Raw genomic sequence first — 24,090 nt, 5'->3', positions numbered from 1 at the left:
GCAATCTCTGGGAAAATCTCGATAGCACAACCACATGCAAAAATGAAGTTGGACCACACACAAAAATTCACTAAAAGGCTGGAGTGTAGCTCAGTTGTACTGAACTTGCCTACCTTGTGTGATGCCCTAGGTCAGAACCCTAGCAACACACACACACACACACACACTCTCTCTCTCTCTCTCTCTCTCTCTTTCCCTCAAAGACTTAAAGACCTAAATGTAAAACTTAGACTGTAAAACACCTAGAAGAAAATGGGGAAATTTTCATGATGCTAAATTTGACAATGATTTTCTTAGATGTGATACCAAAAGTACAGATAACAAAAGAAAGAACTGGAATTAAATAAATCAGGCATAGTGGTACATGCCTGTAATCTCAGCATTGTGAAAGGCTAGGGCAGGAAGATCACAAGTTTGAGCGCAGCCTTCGCAAGACTCTGTCTCAAAATTTAAAAAGGCATAAAAACAACAACAACAAAACAGGCTAACTTCTGTGCAGGGTATGGGTTATAACTCATTTTAGAGCACTTGCCGAGCTTGCTCTGGGTTTGATTCCAAGTGCTGTGAAACAAAACAAAATAACCCAAAAAAACCCTGTATGTTATGGCTTACATCTAGATCTCCCCCTAAAGCCTAATGCACTCATAGGTGGGGCTTTGGGGAGTGACTGGATCGGGGTGTGTGATTCTGGATTAGTCTGCTAACTAGGCTTTAGTATAGTTTTGGCTGTGGGTAATGGACTTACTAAACAGGGAAAACCCACCATGGCTGTGGGTGGCACCAACCAATAAGCTTGTACCTGGATGGAATAAAAACAGAAGGAAAGCTCACTTGCTCTTTCCTGCCTGCCTTGCCAAGAACTGTCTCTCCTCTGCCGTGCTGACTTGCCTTGGACCCAGCCAACTATTGATTGAAACCTCTACAAACTATGAGCTAAAATAAACCTTCCTCCTTCAACCAGTAGGTGTTGGGTATTTTTTCCCAGCAACAAAAAGTAAGACACTTAAAATGACACAATTAACAGACTGAAAAGGCAACCTAAGGAATTGGAGAGAATATTTGCAAATCATAAAGTTAATAACAACAAAACTTCAACTTAATAACAACAAAAACAAATAACCCAATTGAAAAATTGGCCAAGGATTTGAAGACATTTCTCCAAAGATGATAGGAAGATGACCAGCAAACAAATATAAAACAACAAAATATGAAAGAAAAGATGCTGAATGTGACTAATTATGAGAGAAATGCAAATCAGTCCAAGGAAGTATCATTTCATACCCATCAGGATGACCACTAATAACAAAAAGAAGAAAAGTGTTGAGGACATGGAGAAAGTGGATCCTCTGTGCTCTCTTAGTGGGAGTGTAAAATGGTCTTGCCACAGTGGAAAAGAATATAGGAGTCCTTCAAATAATTAAAAACACAATTACCATATGAGACAGCAAATTGATTTATGAACTAAATGTGTTCCCTGAAAATTCACATGTTGAAGGGTCTTTGGGAGATAATTAGGTCACCAAGGCAGAGTCCTTCTGAATAGGACTAATGGAGAGGAGAGGTGAAATTTTCCATCTCATGTGAGGATTTAGCAAGAAAACATCCCTCTGCAAGTCAGGAACTAAACTGACCATCACCTTGACCTTGGAATGTTAAGAAATAAAATTCTGTTCTTAACCCAGCTCAACATTATAGTATTTGTTATTGAAGCCTGACTAAGACACCACTTCTGGATATATATATCATATACATATATATAGTATATCTATCTATCTATCTATATATATCCTATATATATAGGATATATATATATAGGATATATATTCTGGATATATATAGGATATATAGAGGATATATATATTCTGGATATATATATATTCTGGGTATATATATATATATATATTTATGAATTGAAAACAAGATATTAAAGAAATGTTTGCATACCCATGCTTACAGCAGCATTCACAATAGCCATTTGGAAGTAACCCAAAAATTCACTAAGATAAATAAACAAAATGGAATACACACAATAAAATATTATTCATCCATAAAAAGGAAGGAGTACTTGTCATGCTATAACACAGATGAGCCTGAGGACATTATGGTAAGTGATATAAGCCAACCACAAAAGGAAGTATACTGTATGAGTCCGCTTATTTAAGAGATTTTTAAGTGGTCAAATTCAAACAACCAGAAAGTAAAATGGTGGTTTCCAGGAGAGGAAGAAGTGTAGGGAGTTGTTTAATATGTATAGAGTTTCAGTTTTTTGGTTTTTTTTTTTTTTGGTACCAGGGATCGAACTCGGGACCTTGCACTTGCAAGGCAGGTGACAGAACCACTGAGCTAAATCCTCAGCCCTAGTTTAAGTTTTGAAAGATGAAAACATTCTAGAGTAAGGTTGCAGAACAATGTGAATTTATTTAACACTACTGAATTGTACAATTAAAAGTACTGTTGTACCATATGAGTACTTAAGATAGTAGATTTTATATATGTATTATGTTTTTTAGCACAAACAATTTTTAAAGGAAGTGAGTTATTGCAAATGGTCCAGTTTGTACGAGTCTGAAGGGGAGCTTTCTGACAAGGAGAATAGGTCTAATGGCATCCTACCATAAATTACTATAAATTCTGAGGGGAAGCAGGTTTTAGGTGAGGAAAGGTTTGATCTTTTTGTTGAAAGTAGGATATATAGCTTGCTATAAGATTTTTATCCTTAAATGTTTTGGAGATTAGCCCTTCAGGCTTAAACTGATTTCACCTGCCAGACTGGATTTATCAGCACCCACATATGGATTATGGACTACAATGAAGTAAATGTGCCTTTGGGATTTTGCTGAGCGCTAACTATGGATGAGTCTCAGATGACTGAAATGTAGCTTATTCTAAGGGGCCTCAACAGCCCATCCTGTCTGGGATGGCTGCCTTCCCCCCATGCTGATTGTTAGGGTAACAGATGAGCTGTTAACAGCTTTTCTCCAAGCAGAGTTGTAAATTTACTAAATCTTCATTTGGCCAGTATAGATAACAACAGTAATCTCAATTTGTTTGTCTTTTTAAATCATGTTTTCAAAGACCAAACCTATCCCACAAAAAAATGGCAAATTAATTGCCACCACAATGTTGTAATTTAGGAAGCCCTTCTACAAATCCTGCACTGGACTGGGCAACTTGCCCATCTAAACTACTTTATAATAAAACAGATATTGTTCTCATTTTACAATTTAAACTGAAGAAATTAACTTTGCTCAAGGCCAACCCAAGTAGCACAGGAGAGAGTTAGGGTTCAAACGAGTCTGTCATACATTGAGCCTGCACTCTTTCTAACCCATTATATTAACTCTCTAGACACACAGAGCTATGACTACAAGCATTGCTAGTCCACTCGCTTTATTTTAAATGAAGAGAAAGGTAAAATCCTCTTTTTCATCTACTTATTCAATAAAGAGCAAATGGCCCAGAGCATTATTCTGTTTTTCTGCTAATTCTTTATGAGCACCAGAAAAATGTTGGTATCTAATCAGAAAAATCTATTTTTTAGATATAGTAAGGATTAATAGATGCTATGTAGTAATGTGTCCCATTCATGTTCACCATCATTCTTTCCACAGTCAAAAATCTATTAGTCATAGCTCAGTGGTTCCGGTGCCAGCCTCGCAAGCACACGGTCCCAAGTTCAATCCCCGGTACAAAAAAAAAAAAAAAAAAAAACTATTAGTCTTCACTGCACAGTTCATTTAACTAATAAACTGACAAGCACTTGAATTCCCAAATTGTTAAATTGGAATTTCAAAATTAATAGTAAATTATTAGAGATTAGGAGAAAAAGTCATTTATTTTTTAAAATGCACATATTTTCACCTTATATTTCTCACATCAGAATATATACATGTTCTGAACATGTACATTAATTTTTCTTTTCTTTTCTTTCTTTTTTTTTTTGGTATGGGGGATTGAACTTGGGACCTTGTGCTTTCGAGGCAGGCAGCAGAACCGCTGAGCTAAATCCCCGGCCCATATATTCATTTTTCTATATCACCTAAGAAGTGCTTATTTATTTTAAAATACTTAGATTATTCACTACAATCTGTACTTTTAAAACTTTCAATATTTCTTTAATACTAAAAAAAGTTCACATCTGTTATCACTCCTTAAGAATGAGAGAGACTGGACTTCCTGTGTCTGTTGTTAGAAAGAAGAAATAGCCAGCGGTTCCAGGAAGGTGTGGTGACTCTGGATTCGGTTTAGAAGTTGCTGTGCCACAGGTTTGAATTCTCTTTCCCAGTGAAGTTTGTGATAGTTTTTTAGATCTTGATCAAAACTGCTATCCAGTGCTAGTTCTTCATCTGTATCAGAAAAATTAAAATTGGAGTGATTATTTGGAAATGTAATCCTATCAAATAGTTTAATTTTTGATGAGTAAAACTCATCCTGGGTCATCTTTAATACCAACATGACACAAGGTAGGCTTTGGGGATTACAAGGCTTTTAGTTTGTTTTTTAGAGAGGGGCTCCTTATACTGCCCAGGCTGGTCTTAAACTCCTCCTGCCTCCGTTTCCTAAGTAGCTGGGACTGTAGGTACAAGCTACTGCACCCAGTGAAAAAGGTTTTTTTTAAAATAGGAGTTCTTTACTCTCTTTATTCTCTGCAAATATTTAAAACAAATATATTTTAGTCTCTTAATTGAGCAATTATTTTTTAAATCCTAAATTGAATTGAACTCTTCTTTTAGTCTGTTTTTACATATAAATTTGCAACTAAAATGAGATTACAATTTCTCAGAATAAACAAAGTATTAATAGGTTACTTCCTTACATATGCATTAGAAAAGTTATTTACTTAAATGATTGACAGATATAAAAGGAGTCAGGAAATCCTTTGGGAAAGTTGACCAGTTGAATTTGATACTTTACTAAAGGGCTAGGGATGTGGCCCAGTAGTAAAGTGATAGCGTAGCAAGAGCAAGGGCCTGAGTTTAAGCCCCAGCACTACAAAAATAAATGAATAAACTTAACTGAAAATTAGAACTCTGCTGGCTTCAAAGCAGCAGGGATTTACTTCTTTGAAAGGACAACCCACACCCTCACCCCACACTCTCCAATTACTGATAACTGGGGAACTTTGAGAATTCCAAGGAGTGTTAAAGTCCCAAGCAAGTCTATAGATAATGCAAAAAAAAAAAAAAAAAATCACTTGTTAAAAAATGAAAAAAAATGCAAAATTGCAACTTTAATGTCATTCTTGATGAAAAGACATCCTAAATTCCATGAACACGACAGAGTATATTCAATCCAAGTAGGAAGATAAATGACCTCTAAAGTTTCTGTACCAATTAGCCATGTTTTCACTTGTTTATATTAGGCCTCACCTCACACTCCATGTGACAGACTTCAGGAAAGTGCACTGGCTTGCCAGTCAGAATATTGGCCCTACCACTTCCTAGGTCTGTGGCCTGAGGCTGACTTCTTAAATGGCAACCACTAAGTCCCAAAATGACCACAAATGTTGCTACTTACATAATTTGCGAACATATTTTTCATTACTCTGTTTACATTAGATTTTATACAGAGTGTTTGTGTATGCTCCATGTGTACTTTGGCACTATAGATATTACTGTCACCCAGCATAAGATAAGGGAATGTCCAATCCCAGTGTGTACCTCCCCCTCTCCCTCCCAACCAAGTTGTCAGCTATGCAACTCTGAGATAAGTTCCAGGCAGACAAAAACACTTCAGCAAGGCCCTCCATGGAGACCCTGAAAGCAAACTGAGCTCTCCCTGCCCACAAGATAACCAGGGCCTTGAGGGAGAATGCAGTGTTCCTGGAGTCTTCAAAGCCCTTCCTATTTGGCTACTTCTAGACTGATAGATTCTGAGTGACTTCAGATTTCTAGATCATCTTCCTGTTCACTCCTTTCTAGATCTGCTGAGTTCTAAACTTTGCTTAAGAAAGGAATCCTTTTGTTTTATGCCCTTCTTTCCCAAGCTGCTTAAGGCTGAGTAGTGTGGCCCTGAACAGACCCCTCCTCTGCCCAGGGCTTTGGTTGGATTTGATGATTTTTGCAAACTCTCCAATGGTTTTCTTTCCCCTCCTCACTTCCTGACTCCCTCTCATATACTGAGTTTGTTACTCTTCTTAAATTTCAGCCTACCGGTATTTAGAAATTAATCTATATTCAGATCATATTAATTCTAAATTGGTTTAAACAAGATACAAAAGTAGCCAAACAGCTACACAGAAGAAAAACCCAGCAGTCTGAAGTTTTAGGGTAAACATAGCAGACACTCAAAGTTACATTATACTGGGTATTAAAGTTTTGAACTTGTACTTCAAAAGGTAGTAGAGGACCAGGGATTTAACTCAGTGGTTCCACTGCCTGCCTCCCAAGTGCAAGGACCCAGGTTCGATCCCCAGTACCACAAAAAAAAGAAGAAGAAAGTAGTAGAGACTGACTTAATGAAAATTTATATATGTGATTTCAGACTTACTGTGACCCATAGTAAGAAATGCATTAAACATTATGATTCTGTATACATTACTTAAATAGTTATGTATAAATAATAAATGTTTCACAATAAAATTACTAGATGTAATACATTCTGATATTTTCTTTCTTTGCTACTTTTTTGGTCAGTATTGGGGATTGAACCTAGGGCCTTTACACTGAGCTACATCCCCAGACCTCATTTTAAAATTCTGAGATAGGTCTTGCCAAGTTGCCAAGTTGCCAAGTTGCCCAGCCTGGGCTTGCTGGGATTATAGCCATAAACCACCACACTTGACGAATTATTTCATTTTTTAAAAAGATGTGGGAGCCAGTGTGGTAGTGCACTTAGGAGGCTGGGGCAGGAGGATCGCCATGAGTTCAAGGCCAGCCGCCTGAACCACTCAGTGAGACCCTGTCTCAAAAAACCAAAAGACATTGGTTACAACCAACTAAACTGATTTCATGACTCACAGTGTAAAAAGGATTGATTTAGACAAGCGATCTTTCTTAAGCTTTCTTGGTACATCGCATACTTTCAAATACTAAAATTTGAGAGCCAAGTGAGGTAGCACACACCCATAATCCCAGCACCCAGTAAACTGAGACAGCAGAAGAGTCCCTGTGAGTCAGAGGCAGCCTGGCCTGCATAGTGAGTTTAAGGCCAGCCTGGACTACATAGCCAGATGCTGTCTCAAAAAAACAAAACAAACAGAAAAACAAACAAAAAAACAAATACAAAATTTGAAATAAATGTATTAGAAAGTATTAAAAGACTCGAAACAATAAATGCACCAGTGATGATTATAACACAATCATCATTCCAGTTCAAGTGTACTACAGCACCAGGGCACCAGTTTCTGACTTGTGCTCCAGTACCAGGCAGCTGTTGGAGGGATGCATCACTGCCTTGATGTTTCTCTCCTGAGCCAGAGTCCTCATCTGTTCCGGAAGCACCTGAGAGCTCCCTGGCAGAGGCCTGACGATGTGATCCTCAACTGGAACACTCGGCCCCATTTACACTCATCACAAAACCTGAGGGCCAGGTTCCATACCATACGGCGAGCACACAATAACCTAGTGTTCTTCACAATTGGGACAATCAACTGCGCACATCGCCCGCTTCCTGAGGGGCTCAGGGTGACTAGAGTGTCAGGTGCTACTACTTAGAACTTCCAGCTAAACACATCAATCAAGAGTTTATAAGAAGCAACTGCAGTACACCAGAAAGTTTTAGCCTCTTTCCAGAAAGACTCCACCATGTTAAGGATCATTAGTTTCTCCCTTTTTCTTTCCTAGTCACCATGCAAGAAAAAGTTAGGGAACTTTTATTACTATATCAATTGCCTTGCCATTATTTCTAAAAACAGCCCTCAGTTCTTCAACGTGGGCCTTTGTGATTTAATACCTCATCCTGTTTTCAAAATAAGCTTAGTTTTTTGTTTTGTTTTGTTTTGTTCTGTTCTTTAAGCTATCTTTGTAAAATAATTGAAATTCAAGTACACCATTATCCACGTGCCATCTCACTCGTGACAGGCCAGCTGTCCAGACACAACCATAGCCCTGTCAGAAGTAAGGGTCAAGTGCCCAAACCACTGAGAAAAAGACAAGAGTAGTGTAGACCTCAGAGCCTACAAGGTCCAGTCCTCATACTTCTTCATCATGTGAGAAAGCATCATACTTTGGACTGGGACTTGGCTCCCTGATCAAACTCTGTTTATTTTTGTTATCTATGCCACAGGTTCCTTCCATGGGGTGGGGTGGAGTCGGGGTCTACTATGTAATAGAACAGCAGAAAAACACAGGCTAGATGTTTATTTTCAGATGAAAAGTCCTGGATTTGATAAAGTATGTCCTTAGGCAAGTCATCTAACCCTTCCTGACTAACTTTCCTTGTCTGTCACTTAGCTACTGACCCCAGAAACTTTTTGTGAAGACAGAATGAACATGTTTTTTAAAGTATAAAACACTATCAGGGGCTAAGGGTATAACTCAGTGATAGAACACTTGCCTAGCATGCACAAGACCCTAGGTTCAATCTCCAGCACCACACAACACACACGCACAATCCCCAAAACGAAGGTATATAGCACTATTAAAACACTACTGTTAGCCAATCTACAAGCATTTATCAAGTATACCTGCTTTGTATGAGGCAATATTTTTTCCCTAAAGTAGCTGAGTTGGAAAGGGAAAGATAAAATTTATAAAACATTAATACAGGAGAAATCACACAAATCGTGATTATATAATTGCTATACAACAAGTAAAGGTTTTCTTATGACTATGAGCTTCAGAAGCTATAAAAAAGGGCCTGCTGGGTCAGCAGCACTTGCACAGCATATAGGGCAGAGGGCATGTGCAAAGGCCAGAGGCTGGAGAAGCCCAACATTGGGAACAGAATGATAGCAACAGACTGACTACAATGAAATGCCTCCCATGTATGCTGGCCCCTTCTCTGAAGCTAGCCGGGTCCATGCTGGACCTTACGCAGCATGGCCCCACTATCCTGGTTATTTATGGCCAACTGCCCCAGACTTAGGTAAGAAAGGAAGGCACAGGTAGCTTGTCTGTCACGGAGGCAGCTGTTGTCACCTACACACAAAAGCCTTAGGCACAGGAAAGTGACTCACTGAGCCAATCACAATTTCCTCCTCCAAGGGAGACACAAAAAAGTGTGCCAGCAACAAAGGAGACACAGGGACACACACTGAGTGCATCACGTGCAAGCTTTGAGGTAGTGGAAGCCATGACCAAGCAGGAGCCTAGAGGAAGCAAGGGGAGAAAAGTGAGAACTTTCTCCTCCACAGCAGAGCGGAAGCAGAGCTGGGTCTCCAGCACACTGGAGCCCAAGGTGTGGGGGGGCTCATGATGCCATGATGCCTGCTGCTGAGGGTCCCTGGGACTCTAGCTCCTGAGTGCCTCTCCCGGAGCCCTTGGGCAGTGTCTTACTTCCTGGGTTCTGCCCTGTGCATCCTCCCCTAAATTCCTTCATTAAGCAGATCCGAGGCTCTCAATCCTCACTGCACATCGCACTCAACTGAGGAAGTTTTTATTTTATTTATTTATTTATTTATTTATTTATTTATTTATTTTTTGGGTACCCGGGATCGAACTCGGGTCCTTACACTTGTGCAGCAGGTGGCAAAACCACTGAGCTAAATCCCCAGCCCATCTGGGGAAGTTTTTAAAACACAGATTATCAGTCTCCCCCCAGAGCTCCTGAATCAGAATTCCTAAGGATGGGCCAGGATGCGTGTTCTCTTTAATTCCATAGCTGACTTCAACGCCCTGCCCACATTGAGAATTTAAGGCACTAGGGAGGTAGCTCAGTGGTACAGTGCTTGCTTAGCATGCAAGAGGCCTTGGGTTCTATCCCGAGCACCAAATAAAAATAAAAATAAAATAAAATAGAATTTGGAGAACTGAGTTAGGCAGTCTGAGCATGGCCTTCAGCTTCCTACAACAAGCTTCCTGAGAAAGCCTTTGGCAGATTGTAAACCTCAATCAATCATTTTTTTCTTATCCTGTATTTTAAACACACACACACACAATTATATTTACCTGGAAAAAAGCAAATTTCACAACAGCCTAGTACACCTGATTCTTTCAAATAGCTTCCGAGTCCCAGTTCCTGTGCAGTAACATACTGTTACAACACTTAGTGTACAAGCACTTCAGCCATCTTTCAAGGACTTGCTACGTCTCAGGGTGAACATTAGGCTCTCTGTACATATATGTTCACTTATCAGCCTAACAGCTCTTCAGGGTAGATATTAACTATCCCTGCCTTAGAGATGATAAAATATAAATTCCAGGCAGGTTAAGCCTAAAGTTTAAAAATTTGCAGGAGGGCCGGGGATTTAGCTCAGTGGTTCCACAAACTGCTTTGCAAGCGTAAGGTCCTGAGTTTGATCCCCGGTACCAAAAAACAACTTGCAAGAGATAAAGCAAGGACCTAAACTTGGAACTATCTTGCCTATAGACCCTTTTAAAGATGGAAAGATGGGCTGTCAGAGATTCCTTTGTCCAAATTATACCACCAAGTGGAGGAAGGAGGATTTGAATCCATGGCTTCGGAGTCACACTCTTTCCCCAGAGCCTCGCCAATCGGTGGCTAGGCAATGATGGGGACGCCTCCTCCATTTAGGAAAAAGCATTACTGAAAACACTCAACTTGGGTACTGACCCAAATCATTGTTTTTAGAGACAATCCAGGATGAAAAAAAAATTATCCTCAAAACAGAAAAAAAATAACATAAGAAATTATCCTCTTTAGTCTGTACAACTTCAGTTTCTACCTTTTAAGAATATAGGCTTCACTGTGATTCAAATGGTCTCTCAGACCCTTTCCCATATAACATAGCTGCTAACTAAAATGTAGAGATCCATTTAAAAGCATGACTTAAAGCAAAGCAGCTTTTAGCCATATTTTCTCAGTTCTAACAGTGTCAAAATACTTTTAAACAACAGAGTTATGTGGAATTTGTGGTTATGCAGCCTACAGAGAAGAGAAAAAAAAAGTCATAAAGAATCACGACTGTATTGAAGCAGTTAAAAGTTCCATCCCTACTGTAGGTAACGTTCAGCTTCCAAGTTATAATAATCTTTAACATCTCTCATTGCTTATAGAAAAACAGCTACCCTAACACACATCAATACTTACACATGTCACAAAAAACCATTTTTCTTATCTTGCATTGATGAAACTCAGATTCACTTACCCAAAAATGATGACAGGAGGACTAAGAGTGTGTTGGTGTCTTCATCTCCAAAACACGCTGAAGCACTTGTGGTATTTTCACTAAAATTCCATAAAGTTTTGCAAACCAAGCAGGCCAGCTGCCAATCAGTAGGACCAAAATCTCTTAAGCAATCCACTAACCTAAGTTTATAAAAGTCAAATTGAGAAGTCAGAGTCTGCCTTTAACTTTTGAATGTTTAGTATGATGATTATCCTGTGATATTTAATGTGTCTTATACAATTCAATGATCATTAAAATAATTTAGTATCTATAAATTTAAATGATTGCAATATAGCAATAATTCACTTGTGAATGATTTTAAGCATCTAGTGGAACCTAGATTCCTTCTTTAGCCCCAGCCTGGGGCTTTCAAATGTTGAAATACCTCTGTTCCCAAGAAAGGATGGGAAAGCCAGCCTAAGAGCCTAGGAAGCTGTGTCCCCTGAATCCCGAGACAGGACTCCATGCTTAGACACTTACTTTTTCTTTTATTTATTTATTTTTTGGTACCAGGGATCAAACTCGGGACCTTGAACTTGCGAGGCAGGCAATGGAACCACTGAGCTAAATCCCTGGCCCCAACACTTACTTTTTAATGCCACCTCCCTCCTTTAGGACAACTCGCTTGTGCTTATCCACAGTGAGATTTAGGAGAACACCACAAGCAGAAAAGCAAAGGTCCTGGTGCTTAGTGTCCAGCAGTGCAATCATAAAGTTGTGTACTAGGAGGGCAGAGAACAAATGCAGATCAGTGAAAGCTTCAGGCTCACAGCTGTATCTTGTTTTACAAATGGCACAGCGGAAATGGGAAGGAGTGGCTTACAATACCCGAAGCTTGTCAGGAGATTTAACCCATTTTTCCTAAGCCTCCACCTCCCAGTATCCACCTCCCAGGAATGGGTTCCCCAGCACCTACTACTCCCAGAGTCTGCTCCCCGACTCCCAGGTCCCTTGCTTCCAGGTCTATTACTACAACTGACCCAGGCAGCAGCCCTGGCTTCGTGGCAGCATAGAGTTCTTGCTGGTAGAAAGGGAACAAAGGCAACACGGGTGTCCAACTCAGGTCATTCTCAAGGGCTTTTTTGAACCTCCAGGAGCAACTGTGTAAATGCACAGAGTAGGGCAGCAAAGTCTGTTTCTGATCTACCCTGAGGCCTCCCAGGGCCTTATGTAAGAGAAGATGCTCAGACTGCTAAAAACTGACCTGCTCCAGTGTGCAGTCATTTTGCCTCAGGGGAATTGTTTTCCCTTTTTCCTAGGAAATGGAACTGGGAACTGTTTTTCCCATTCACACACACACACACACACACACACACACACATACACACACACACACGCCTGCAGGAGCCTAGCAAAGGGTGGGTGAGGAGTGTGCTCTACCTTGTCCTGTTTGCTGTACTCCTGAAAGGGGCTGCCCTGTTCCTGCCTCAGCCCTACTGGCTGGGTTGGGCAGTGAACTTGGCAGAGGTGACCCCCCAAAGAACGCACACCCAGATGTTAACAGTTATCCCTAGGGCAGCAAAATGGTGGGTGGCAGTTTGCTGCTGCTGTTCCTTATATCTGCACCATCGAAATATTTTGTGATGAACATGGATAATTGAGTTTTAAAAATTATTCTTGCATGACATATGTGAGACATACAGTGCATGGTTAGTGTAAATACTTAGGTAGTTACCACTCACCAGTACAGGAAATAGAACAGTACATTCAAAACAACATGTTGTGTATAACAAATATATACAATCTGTCAATTAAAATAAATAAAACATTTCAGATCCAAATTTATATCTTTGGACATCTCTTCCTCTCCAAAGATAAATTCTGTCTTAAATATGGAGTTTATCATTTCTATGTTCCATTTATACATTACACCATTATTACATGAATACACATACATAAGCAATACCCCAAGATAGTTTATTTTACATTACTGGAGATTGAATCCAAAGTCTTTTCACTGAGCTATATCCCCAGCCATTTTTATGTATGTATGTATGTATGTATGTATGTATGTATGTATATATTTGTTTTGAAGCAGTATCTCCTTTAGTTGCCCAGGCTGGATTCCAACTAATGATTCTCCTGCCTCAGCCTCCATGTGACTAAGATCATAAGGCATGCACCACTGCACCTAGCCCCAGCATAGTTTTGCATGCTTTTAAACATATATTGGTGGCATTATTCTCTACATATCCTACTATATTACTAGCTTTTTTGTTCCTACATTATGTATTTTAGTTTGATGCATGTTGACACATGAATGTCTAAGTCATTTATTAATGGCTATAGAACAGTGATGGTGAACCTTTTAGAGATCGAGTGACAAACTGCAACCCAAAACCCACTTATTTATCACAAAGTGCCAACACTGCAGTTAAACCTGAATACTGAGGTTAGTTTAGGAAAGACAACTCATACGTTAACATCTCTGAGAAAAACTCAATAGCAAGCGTGCCATAGGTTCCCCACCCATGGTGTAGAACATTTTGTTACATGAGTACATATTTATGCAACTATTCTTTTGGGTGTTGGTGGACATTTAGGTTGTTTCTACTTTTTGTAATTATAAGCAAAATGGAATAGACATTCTAGCACATAAAGGGAAACATCTCTTGATTCAATTCCCTAGGTAGAAATGCTAAGTTTGTTTCCATTAGACACCCTCCCATCTTCCCCGGCACTCAGCAGGCCACTGGTGAGGGAGCCAGTCTAAGGCCCCTCACTGCCTGGGTCCATCTTGGCAACCTGAGCTGAGCACTCCCCTTCAGGACAGAATGCTGAGCGCTACCTCTCCCACAGCACAAACAAGTATCAGGTTATAATCGTCTAAGCTCCGGAACCACTTAGCTGATCATTGGCAAGAAGTACATGTTTATAAATTTAAGTGTCATTAACTCACCATTATTCTGCACAATGAAATCGCAGATGTCATGGTCCTGGGAGAGATTTCCAAAAACTCGCACAGCCTCTAGGATTCCATCCATGTTTTTACTCACAAGAAGTTTTAAGAGCACTGGATTTGGTGAGGAGAAAAACAAGATCAGTTGAGTTTTAATTTAAAGGGAAACTGATCTTATGCTAGATACTGATGACAATGTAAAATTCAGGCTGGTGATGTAGCTCAATGGGAGAGCACTTGCTTGGCTAGCAAGAGCAAGGCTCTGCGTTCAAATCCCTCATTACTGCAAAAATAAATAAATACAAATTAAATGATAATAAAATGTAAACTGTGAAGTACTTCAGCAAGAACTAATAAACTAATTGTCTCCATCTTCTAATTTCTTAAAATCAGATCATGCTCTAAGACATTTGTGACAGATGTCAAAAACCAGGAATGCCTCCACTTTTGTATTTAATCAAATCAAAACCTTAAACCCAGCTCTAAACCTTACATTCAGCAATATATAGTTTTTTGTCTTGGATTATGGAATTCTTCACTTGGTAGAAAGATAAATTGTTGATCGTTGCTGTAGTGTTGATCACCAGCTCCTCACAGTCATCAAGAGACTTGGATTCTGGAATGAAGTGAGGGTAAGGGAGTCAGAGATGAACTGCAGGGGAGAGGCAATGACACTGAAAGTGTGGCAGCGGCAGCAGCAGTACCAGGGACAAGCTGCTGTCCCTGGCCAGGTTTGTGCAAGGGCGCCAGAGGTACTGTTTGCTTCTCTACATCCCCATGACTTTTCCTGCAGGGAAATACACCAAATTCGAGGCACCACTCCCAGCCAGGGCAGGCAGGGGACTATACTCAGTCCCCATGCCCTGCAAATCTAGAAGAGTCAGGCCAGTCTAGGCCCTGTGCCTGAGGAAAAGCAAAGGGGTCAGCACCCCCCGATGAGCTGAGCTGTCTCTGATGCCACCAGTGTGGCTGGCTCAAGCTCTGCCAGAGGAATACATTCTCCACACCACTACCTCCCGAGAGCATGCTCTTTATGATCACCCATAACCACCCACTCTGCCTTCCAAACATGCAGAATTGATCACGTCTTACCTTCTCCATTACCCCACTCCCTCTTTCACTTTCTACTGGCTTCTCTTCTCCCACAGTTGTCTCAGTTGCCTTGGATAAGTCTACTAATACAGTGGCCTTCAAAAGTAAGTCAGATAAGGCCACTCACCTCCCAACCCTCCAATGGCTCCACCTCACTAAGCCCGCAGGCCCTGTCTGGGCTGCCCTGTCCTTAATTCCCCCAGCAGCCCCCAGACCCCCAGGGCCAGGCACACCTGTCTCCTGCTCTGTGGAGCATGTGAACAGGACCCGGGCTAGGACTCTGCACTGCTGTTCCCTCTGTCTGGAAGATACTCTTCTCTAGTTATCATGTGGCTTATCCCTTATGTCCTTCAACGGTTGCTTACACACCACCTTCCATATAACCTTCCTATATAAAATAGTATCTATTCTTCTTTCCCTCCACCCCCAACCTGCTTTTTCTCCGTAAAAAACCAACAGAAAACCAACTGATGTTACATGGCCAGAATGCAGAGAAGGTCAGAGGCAGACATTCTAGTTAGGAGTCTCCTGCAGTATTATAAATGATGACATTGCTTAGATGTGGATGACAGCAGAGAAGGAACAGAGTGGACAGAATGTACTTAGTGAAGACTGGACTGGGGTATGAGGGAGATGATGGCCCCAAGTTTCTGGCTTTCATAATTGAGTGATTGTTTCTATGGTTTGGATAAGTGTCCCCAGAAGGCCTCATGTTAAAGGCTTGGTTCCCAGCCTGTGGTGCTTTTTTGTGGTGGAAAAGAGAAGGAATGAAGCCTTCGAGAGGTGGGGAGTAATGGGATCATGTTTTATCACTGGGGATGTGCACTTGAAGAGAACACTGGGACCCAGGCCCCTCTTCTTCCCTTCTTTTGCTTCCTGGTTGCCATGAGGTGTTTGGCTTCTTCTGCCATGTGTCCTTGCCATGATGTACTGATTTGTGACAGGCCCAAAAGTAATGAGGCCAACTGACCATGGACTGGAATCTCTAAAACTGTGAGCCAAAATCAACTTTTTCTTTTACAGATTGTCTCAGGCAATGGAAAGCTGACCAACACAGATAATAACCACATTCTCTGAACTATGGGCATATGAAGAGAGCCAATTTGGGGGAGACAATTATGCTAGCTCTTAAACTTTTTGATTTGGCCTTTGGCTACCTTTCCTTTCCATGAAAGAGAACAGCTTTTTTATAACTTGCTATATTCAAAGGAAAATGTAGCTACAGAAGACACATCCTGGCCTTTAGCCAGTGTCTCTCTACATACCACAGCCAACATAGGGCCCAGGACACAGTAGACACTTCATGAGTACATGGAGAACTACAAAAGAAATGAGGGCCTGGCTTACCTTCTTTTTGGACTAAATACATGGGAAGCAAATAAAGATCTGATCTAGCTTGGGCTCCAATGCAGATTCTACAGCAAGGAATATCCTAGTGGGCCCAGGCTTTTAGGGAATAAAAAAAGGGCCTCTATTATATTTGAAGGATAAAAGGTAAAAGAAGTGAAATAGGACCCCTAAAAGTATCCTTGCTTGTTGTGACCATGACTCTGGAGCCCAAATCCTGCTACTTCCCCTATTGGCTGTGTGGCCTTGCTCAAAATATTTATCTTTCCTGGGCCTCCATTCCCTTGGTTGTAAAGTAGGGGTGAGAATTCCACCTATGTTGGAGAGTTGTCATAGAGTTTAAATCTCTTAATATTCAATGGGGCCTAAAAGTGTGCACAGTGCCCAGTGGGCACTAAGTAAATGTTTGTCAGATGAACAGACTGCCATCTTGCTTCTGAGAGGCAGCTCAGATGCATGTCTAACCCTTTTGCCTGGAGGGATCTGCAGCCTTGGTGCCCTCTATGCCCAGATCAATGATACCAGACCTTGTGCAGTGCTTGGGGATCTGGTTTTCCTCCTCCCTGGCAGAGGAATTAATGACTTGCCCTGAAAATGCAAGGTAGGTCCTAAGAGAGCCCGCTTCCATAGAACCACATGTCTGGGAAGTAGGATGGCCCCTGGCATCAGAGTGAGGGGTTGGCACTCACAGCAACTGAGCATCTACCATGAACACCACTGAGCACTTGGCATGCATTTAATGCCACAAAAGTTAATTACTGATAACAATTTAAATGCACTTATAAGCATTTAAGCCTATAACAATTACTCTTCCTAAAGTACATCTGCCTCAGTCATCTTGGGTTGCCATAACAAAACACTGTAAACTGGGTAGCATGAGCCAATAAAAGTGTATTTTCTCATAGTTGTGGAGGCGGCAAGTCCAAGGTCAGTGTGCCAACATGGTCAGTGGCTAGTGAGGGCTTCTTCCTGGCTTGCAGATGGCTGCCTTCTCTGTGGCCTCTCTCATGCCACAGAGAGGGACACAACTCTGGTGTCTCTTCTCAAAAGGCCATTAATCCTATCCTCAGGGCCCCACCTCACAACCTCATCTGAACTAATTATCTCCCAAAGGCTCCATCTCCAAACACTGCAACATTAGGACCTGAACAGATGAATTGGTGGGGACATAATTAAGTCCCCACCAGCAACCTCATATCTCATTGTATAGATGAGGACACTAAGGATTCAAGAGAGCATTTAACTTGCCTTCCACTGCCTGATTTCACAAAGCAGACACCTGAGCCCAGGTAAATGTGACTCTACTGTCCTGTATTCTCCACTGCATCCTGTTCAGGTCAAGGACTCTGTGTTCCTGAGTTCCCATCAGAGCTGGCTGGGCTATATACTCTGCTTTCTAGAAGCAAGAGAGCCGGGATCCTGTCTTAGATCACCCTCTGTGGACTCATGCAAGAGTCTGGAATTTGGATCTGCCACAAAGGCAGCAAATCTCTGCATCTGAGGATCAGTTCCTACTGAAAGTATTTCTGATTTTTAAAAACTCTCTGGAAGGAGATTGGCAACTGGAACTGAGTCCTGGGGAACAAGCAGCTCCTCTATGAGGGGAGCAGTATTGAAGGGAGGGGGAAGAGACAAACTCAAGGGAAGCCTCTGCCATGGGACTGCCAAGAGCAGTGAGGCCGAGTGAGTGCTCAGCCCTGAGGAGAACTGGGCAGCAGGTGCTCTGATCTTGAGCAGGCACAACCAGACCCATGGACAGCCCTCTTCTGCAGTCTCCATTACAGCCCCAAGCTGGCCCCGTGCTTGACCTAAGCTGCCTGTCAGAGGGGGCAAGAGCTTTGAGCCCCAGCTTCCTTTGTGGGAATCTGGGTCACCATTCCATACTGAGGCAGAGAAACCAGATGGGAAAGAAGCAGAGTTCGGGGTAGAAGGGCTCAGAAATTCACCCTAGCAGTTGAGCCACAGAAGGTAATGAAGAGAGGGGTGATTCTCTGACAAAGGTGACTTTCGCCCCTTGGAAGCTTTTTTCAGAGATAGAATCTTTCAGAAGATAGAACAGACAAACATTGCCAGGCACGGTGGTTACAACTGTAATCCTAGCTACTCAAGGGGCTGAGGCAGGAGGATTTTGAGTTCAAGCTCATCCTGGGCAACTTAGTGAGACCTTGTCTCAACAACAACAAAGACATCTCCTTGCCCAAGCAATTGCCCAAAGCATGATAGGTCAGAGAGCCTTGACCAATCATGGGAGAGCAGGGTTTCTTCACTGTGATCCACCTCCTATGGGATGGAGCCCTGACAGTGCACAGCATTTCTCAATGAAGGCCCTCCACCCAAGTGTCAGGACCAACCAGGGAGCACTCGAATAAGCACATTCCTGGATCCTACACCCTAGATGATGAATCACAACCTCTCCTCAGAGAGGGCCAAGAATCTGCATTTTTAGTAAGGCTCCTATATGTCTTATGTGCAAGAAAGTTTAAGAACCACAGAATAAAAGTTCCAATGATCACTTAAGAGTAGAAGAAAAAAAGTAGGTAATTCCTGGGTTCCATAACCTCAAGGAGTAACCCTGGACAGACCTCACATGGAAATCCCCCAAGTGACCAAGGCAGAGCACCCCCCTCCAAGAGGACTTGGTGATGGGAACAGGGAAGGGACAGACCCAAAAGCCACCTAAGGCTGCAGCCAGAGGACCTAGTAGGCTTGGCCCTCTGGTTTAAACCTTTTATTTCAGGTCAAATCTGCTTCTTGGAGTTTTTCTCCTGCCCAAGAGCATCATCTTCTTTTGAATCAAAAGCAAGTTAGTCATTCTACATTTAGTGTATGGGCACCTCATAAAATACAGAAGAGCGGGAATGTTTCCACTCTATATGTGAATATTAATAACTATGGGATAATGAATCATGTCTAACTCTACTTCTTAACTTGCCTGTTAGGTCTGGCTCTTCTCAGGTAGATGAGAAGACTGGGAGAGTTCTCATCTACTACAGGCTCTATTCTGTTATAGTTTGGATCAAAAATGTCCCTCGAAAGGCTCATGTGTTCAGATATAGGGCATTTGGAAGATTATTGAACATGAGGGCGCTAACAACCCACTGATGAGGTCACAGCTGAAGGGCTTATTAGGAGGTGGTGCACAGTTGGAGGAAGCAGGTCACTGGTGGAAGGCTATACAGTGTCTCACTCCTGGCTCTCTCTCTCGCTCTGCTTCTTGGCTGCCATGAGGTGAGCAGCTTTTCTCCACAACTCCCTTCTGCTGTGGCTTTTCTGCCTTTCCATAGGCCTAAAAGCAGTGGAGCCAGCTAACCATTGACTGAAACCATGGATTGAAACTACAAACTGAAACAAACTTTTCTTCCTTTAAATTGTTATTTTCAGGTATTTTGAAACAGTGATGCAAAGTTGACTAATACAATCCCTTTATCAGACATGTTCTTGTCTATTACAGGCTCAGTGCCTTGACCAAGCTGCAGTCAGGTAAAGGGACTGGGTATGGAACAGATAAGCACTCCCAGTTCCAGGCTTCTGCCAGCTCCTCAGGAGCTGGAGAAGTGAACAGTGATTTCCAGAAGCCCCAGGTCTTAACACTTAGTGGGGAGGGAAGAGTTAAGGGTATCCTACAGAGTTAAGTTTCTGGTAGGAAGCTGGAAGGGCTGTTTTAATGAGTCCCACAGCTGATTCAAAAGCTTCCCATCTCTTGCCTTGGGCTGAGAAGCACCACCCAGAAGGTCCTCCCAAAGGGGAAGGGATGTCAGCAGACAGGAACCTATTACACGCAAAAGATGAAAAGCTTGAGGTTGTGACAGACTGGATTTCTGTAACAGCTAGATGCATATTCTACCAAATGGCTTACCTACAGCCAGCAGCTGAGAGGAGAGTCCAAGGCTAACTGTAGATTTGCGGTTATTATGCAGAAGTGATAAGCCAAGGAAATAAATCCTTTCTTCAGACAGTCAACATTTGGGACTCCATGACTTACCACTTTGTGACCCATAAAGTCACTGTATCTCTTAGAGCTCATTTCTTCATCTGACCTCATTAACAAAAACTCAACCTCAAAGTGTTGCGAGGTAATCGATACCAGAATGCCTTTTAAACTGTAAAGCTCCATAATAAGATATGGCAATGTCACCTACAGAAAGCATAAGCCACACACCCACTGCTGCTCCATGGGTCTGGCTTGTCAGCCCTCGAGCCCCTCTGTGCCTTGCTCCTGGCACCTTTCAGAAGCTGTGTTTCCTGCCTGCATGCCTGTCATTGCTTCATACAGAGGCAGAGTTCCTTGAAAGCAGATGACTGCCTATGTTTTTAAAACCTGGTTACAGACTGAGTATCTGTGGCCCCCTCCACAAACATCAAAGCCCTAACATCCAAAGCAACTATCCTTGGAGGTAGACCCTGTGAAGAGGTGATAAACGTTAAATGAGGCCATAAAATCTGATAGCTGGAGCGCTGTGAGAAGAGGAGGAGACACCAGCCCATGCTCTCTTCGCTATGTGAGGGCTCAGCAAGAAGATGGCCTTCTACACACCAGGAGATGAGCCCTTTCACATACCAGCCCTGCTGCCAACTCAATCTTGGACTTCTAGTCTCTAAAACTGTAAGAAAATAAATTTCTGTGCTTTAAGCTGCCTAGTCCATGGCATTTTGTTATAGCAGTCTGAACAGACTAAAACAAACCAGCAGCACACAGCATAGGACTGATTATGCTGCAGTGAGGACTCAAAAAGTGGTTCTAAGAGTGAATAGCTGGGATGGGGTGAATTCACAAAAACACAATTTTTCTCACGGATTAAACTTCCATAGCAACAAGATCTACTACTCTGGTTATTAGTGGTTAAACTGATTATCTTGGACTACAATTAATTTTTCTCACACCAGCAGACAGAGTTGCTTGATTGGTGGGCCTAAAACATGGAAAAAGGAGCTGGGTGTGATGGTGCACACCTGTAATCCCAGCACCCTGAGGAGGGTGAGGCAGGAAGACTGCATGTGGGAGCCCAGTGTAGACAATTTAATGACTTAGTGAGACCCTGTCTCAAAATAAAAATTTTAAAAAGAGCTGGGGAGTTCAATCCCCAGTACTGGAGGGAAAAAAGGGGGTGCTATGGACTGAACCGTGTTCCCCTAAAACTCATATATTGATAGGGCTTCTAGGAGGATATAAAGTTAAATGGGGTCATAGAGTAGTTCCTATCAAAGTAGGATTGGTAATCTGATAGGAGAGGACCCCACCCCACACACACACCTTTTTCCTGCCAAAAAGGAAAGGCCCTGTGAACACACAGCAAGAGGATGCTTTCTGCAGGTCAGAGTGAAGAGCCCTCACCAGGAAAGGCCCTGGCTGGCTGGCATCTTACTCTGGAACTTCCACCCTTTGGAAGGGTGAGAAACAAGTTTCTGTGAAGCTGTACCATCTACAGTATTGTGTTAGGCTCCACAGCCCATGATATTGCGTGGTGGCAGCCTGAGCTAATGGAAGCAGGCAGATGTGACCCAAAGGACAGGGAGACTTGGTCACAGGTAATGTGAGAGCTGAAAGAAGGAAAGAGGAGTGAATTTGAGTCATGTGGGCTGCCTCAGGAAGAATTGGGGATTTTACATTCTTTGGGGTGCTCTTGGCTAGTTTTTGCTCATTTGATTGGTATAACTGTTTTAAGCTGCGATATAAAAAAATCCACCCTTATCAAAGTACACAATTCAGTGGATTTTAGTAATAAGGATCTACAATCAGCTGTAGCCTGCCCCTTTTTTTATTTTTGTAAACAGGAATTGTCTTGGGCTGCATTTAAATTATATAATAAAATTGACTGATGTAAGTAGCAAAATTTCCTTTATCTATTTTTGGTTTTTGAGATAAGGTCTCACTACAGCCCAGGCTGGCCTGGAACTCTCCATTTTCCTAACTCAGCCTCCCAAGTTCTGGGAATACAGGCATATACCGTCACTGCCTGGCTTCTTCCTTTACTTTTTATATTTTTCTATTATAACATGGGGGAAAAAAGAGGACAAAAAATATGGGTCACAGATTGACCATGGTTTTTCTTTCTTTTTAAAATCAGGAATACATTTAAGGCAGTTGTGAAGGGGAGAAGCATTTTCCTCACAGAAGTACAGGGTTTCTCCCAGCCTGCCAGGCCCTCACCACACACACACACATGCACACACACACACACACATGCACACACACAGCCCAGAGCTGCCCAGGCCACACTCTCACCCAGTGTGGTTAGCAGCAGCCCCACGACAGCCTGGTTGGCGGCCAGTGAGGGGCCCACTCGAGGGTGGATGGCTATGTTGGCCAGCACACGGGTCAGCTTGATGAGCACGTCCTCCGCCTCGGATGGCAGACTGGGCCAGGCAGGCCTCGGGGAGTGCAGGTCCAGCTGGTGGTACGTCTGGAATAAGGACAGCAGAGTTTGGATGCTCCCTTTCTCTTTAGAAAAGTGTTCTCGAGCCTGGTTGTTTTTCGCTGTCAGGTTGCCGAGGATAAAAACAATACGAACAACTAAATCCTGCAATAAATAAAAGAAGTTATGAGAGCAAAGCACGGGAACAAGTTGTGGGAAAGAATACACCCGGATTTAATTTATTCACAATTTAATTAATAGTAAAATGGAACATGTCTGGCTTTCAATAACTCATACAGTATTTGATTCCCAAGATGGGCATAAATGGATGGTGGAGATTAAAAGCACCTGTTGGCAATGAAAGATGACAAAACTGATTGATGTGATCAGCAAGGCCTATTAACTTCAGAGCCTTTATGTGAAATTCTGGGTGGCCTGTTTCTTCCCCTTCTAGAGAACAATTAGTGGAGTGGGATAATGTGTCATATAAATCTAAGTTCTGACACTAACAGGTTTCTCCAACAGCCACATTTTCCTCCAAGTCCATCTCCTGATGAAGCCTTGTGTTTCTAAAATGCAGGCCTTTCCCAATAGTGGATTGTGTTGCAGCAGGGTTTTGTGTGTATGTGTGTTTTATTTTGCATTGGAGACCAAACCCAGGGCCTTCACACTGAGCTCCATCCCCAGGCTTTTTTTTGAGACACTGGTCTAAGTTGCTGAACTGTACAGGCTGAGCTTGAACTTGTGGGCCTCTTGCTTCAGCCTCCCAGAGAGCTGGGATTACAAGTGTGGGCCACTGTGCCCAGCTCAGCAGGATTAATTTTATCACTATTGACATTTGCAGCCAGATACTGTAATTGTTGGGGGAGAGGACAGTCTTGTGCATTCATAGCCTCTACCTCTCAGATGCCTGCAGCATTGCCACTTGTGACCACTAAAATGTTTAAATGTTTCCTGGGGCAACATAGTTTTCAGTTGAGAACCACTGTGTTACATGTGAACACCACATTAAAGCAGTACCTGCCAGTTCTTCACTTGGATGATGGTTGAACGACACTTTTATAACTACTTGCTAAGTTGTACGTACGTGTTTTGTGCATTTATTTGTATATAAGGTCTATTTCACAATAAAAAGTTTTTAAAACCCTGGAGATGAGAACATTTTAAAA

General features: G+C 42.1%; 1 protein-coding gene across 12 annotated transcripts in view; it reads right to left on the bottom strand.

The window, feature by feature from the left end:
* Nucleotides 1-1,883: 1,883 nt before the first annotated feature.
* Armc2 (armadillo repeat containing 2) overlaps nt 1,884-24,090 on the bottom strand; it is a 114,428-nt gene continuing 92,221 nt past the window's right edge. For 4 of the 12 annotated variants that reach the window (XM_087208657.1, XM_021251545.2, XM_021251546.2 and 1 more), the window contains 6 exons: nt 22,792-23,086; nt 14,623-14,745; nt 14,130-14,243; nt 11,820-11,952; nt 11,210-11,370; nt 1,884-4,346 (listed from right to left, as the gene is read on the bottom strand). In XM_087208657.1, coding sequence (XP_087064783.1) covers nt 4,189-4,346; nt 11,210-11,370; nt 11,820-11,952; nt 14,130-14,243; nt 14,623-14,745; nt 22,792-23,086 — 984 coding nt within the window. In that variant the 3' untranslated portion in view covers nt 1,884-4,188. Of the gene's footprint in view, nt 4,347-11,209; nt 11,371-11,819; nt 11,953-14,129; nt 14,244-14,622; nt 14,746-22,791; nt 23,087-24,090 lie in introns of those variants that run through there. The other 8 variants (XM_087208655.1, XM_087208656.1, XM_021251544.2 and 5 more) reach the window with 5 other exon arrangements.

This window comes from Heterocephalus glaber, unplaced genomic scaffold (assembly GCF_053883595.1).
Source record: "Heterocephalus glaber isolate CG9 unplaced genomic scaffold, H.glaber_assembly_v1.0 deba00000942, whole genome shotgun sequence".
Classification (NCBI taxonomy): Eukaryota; Metazoa; Chordata; class Mammalia; order Rodentia; family Bathyergidae; genus Heterocephalus; species Heterocephalus glaber.
The sequence above is the reverse complement of the archived record's forward strand: the minus strand, read 5'-3'. Positions and strand labels throughout refer to the sequence as shown.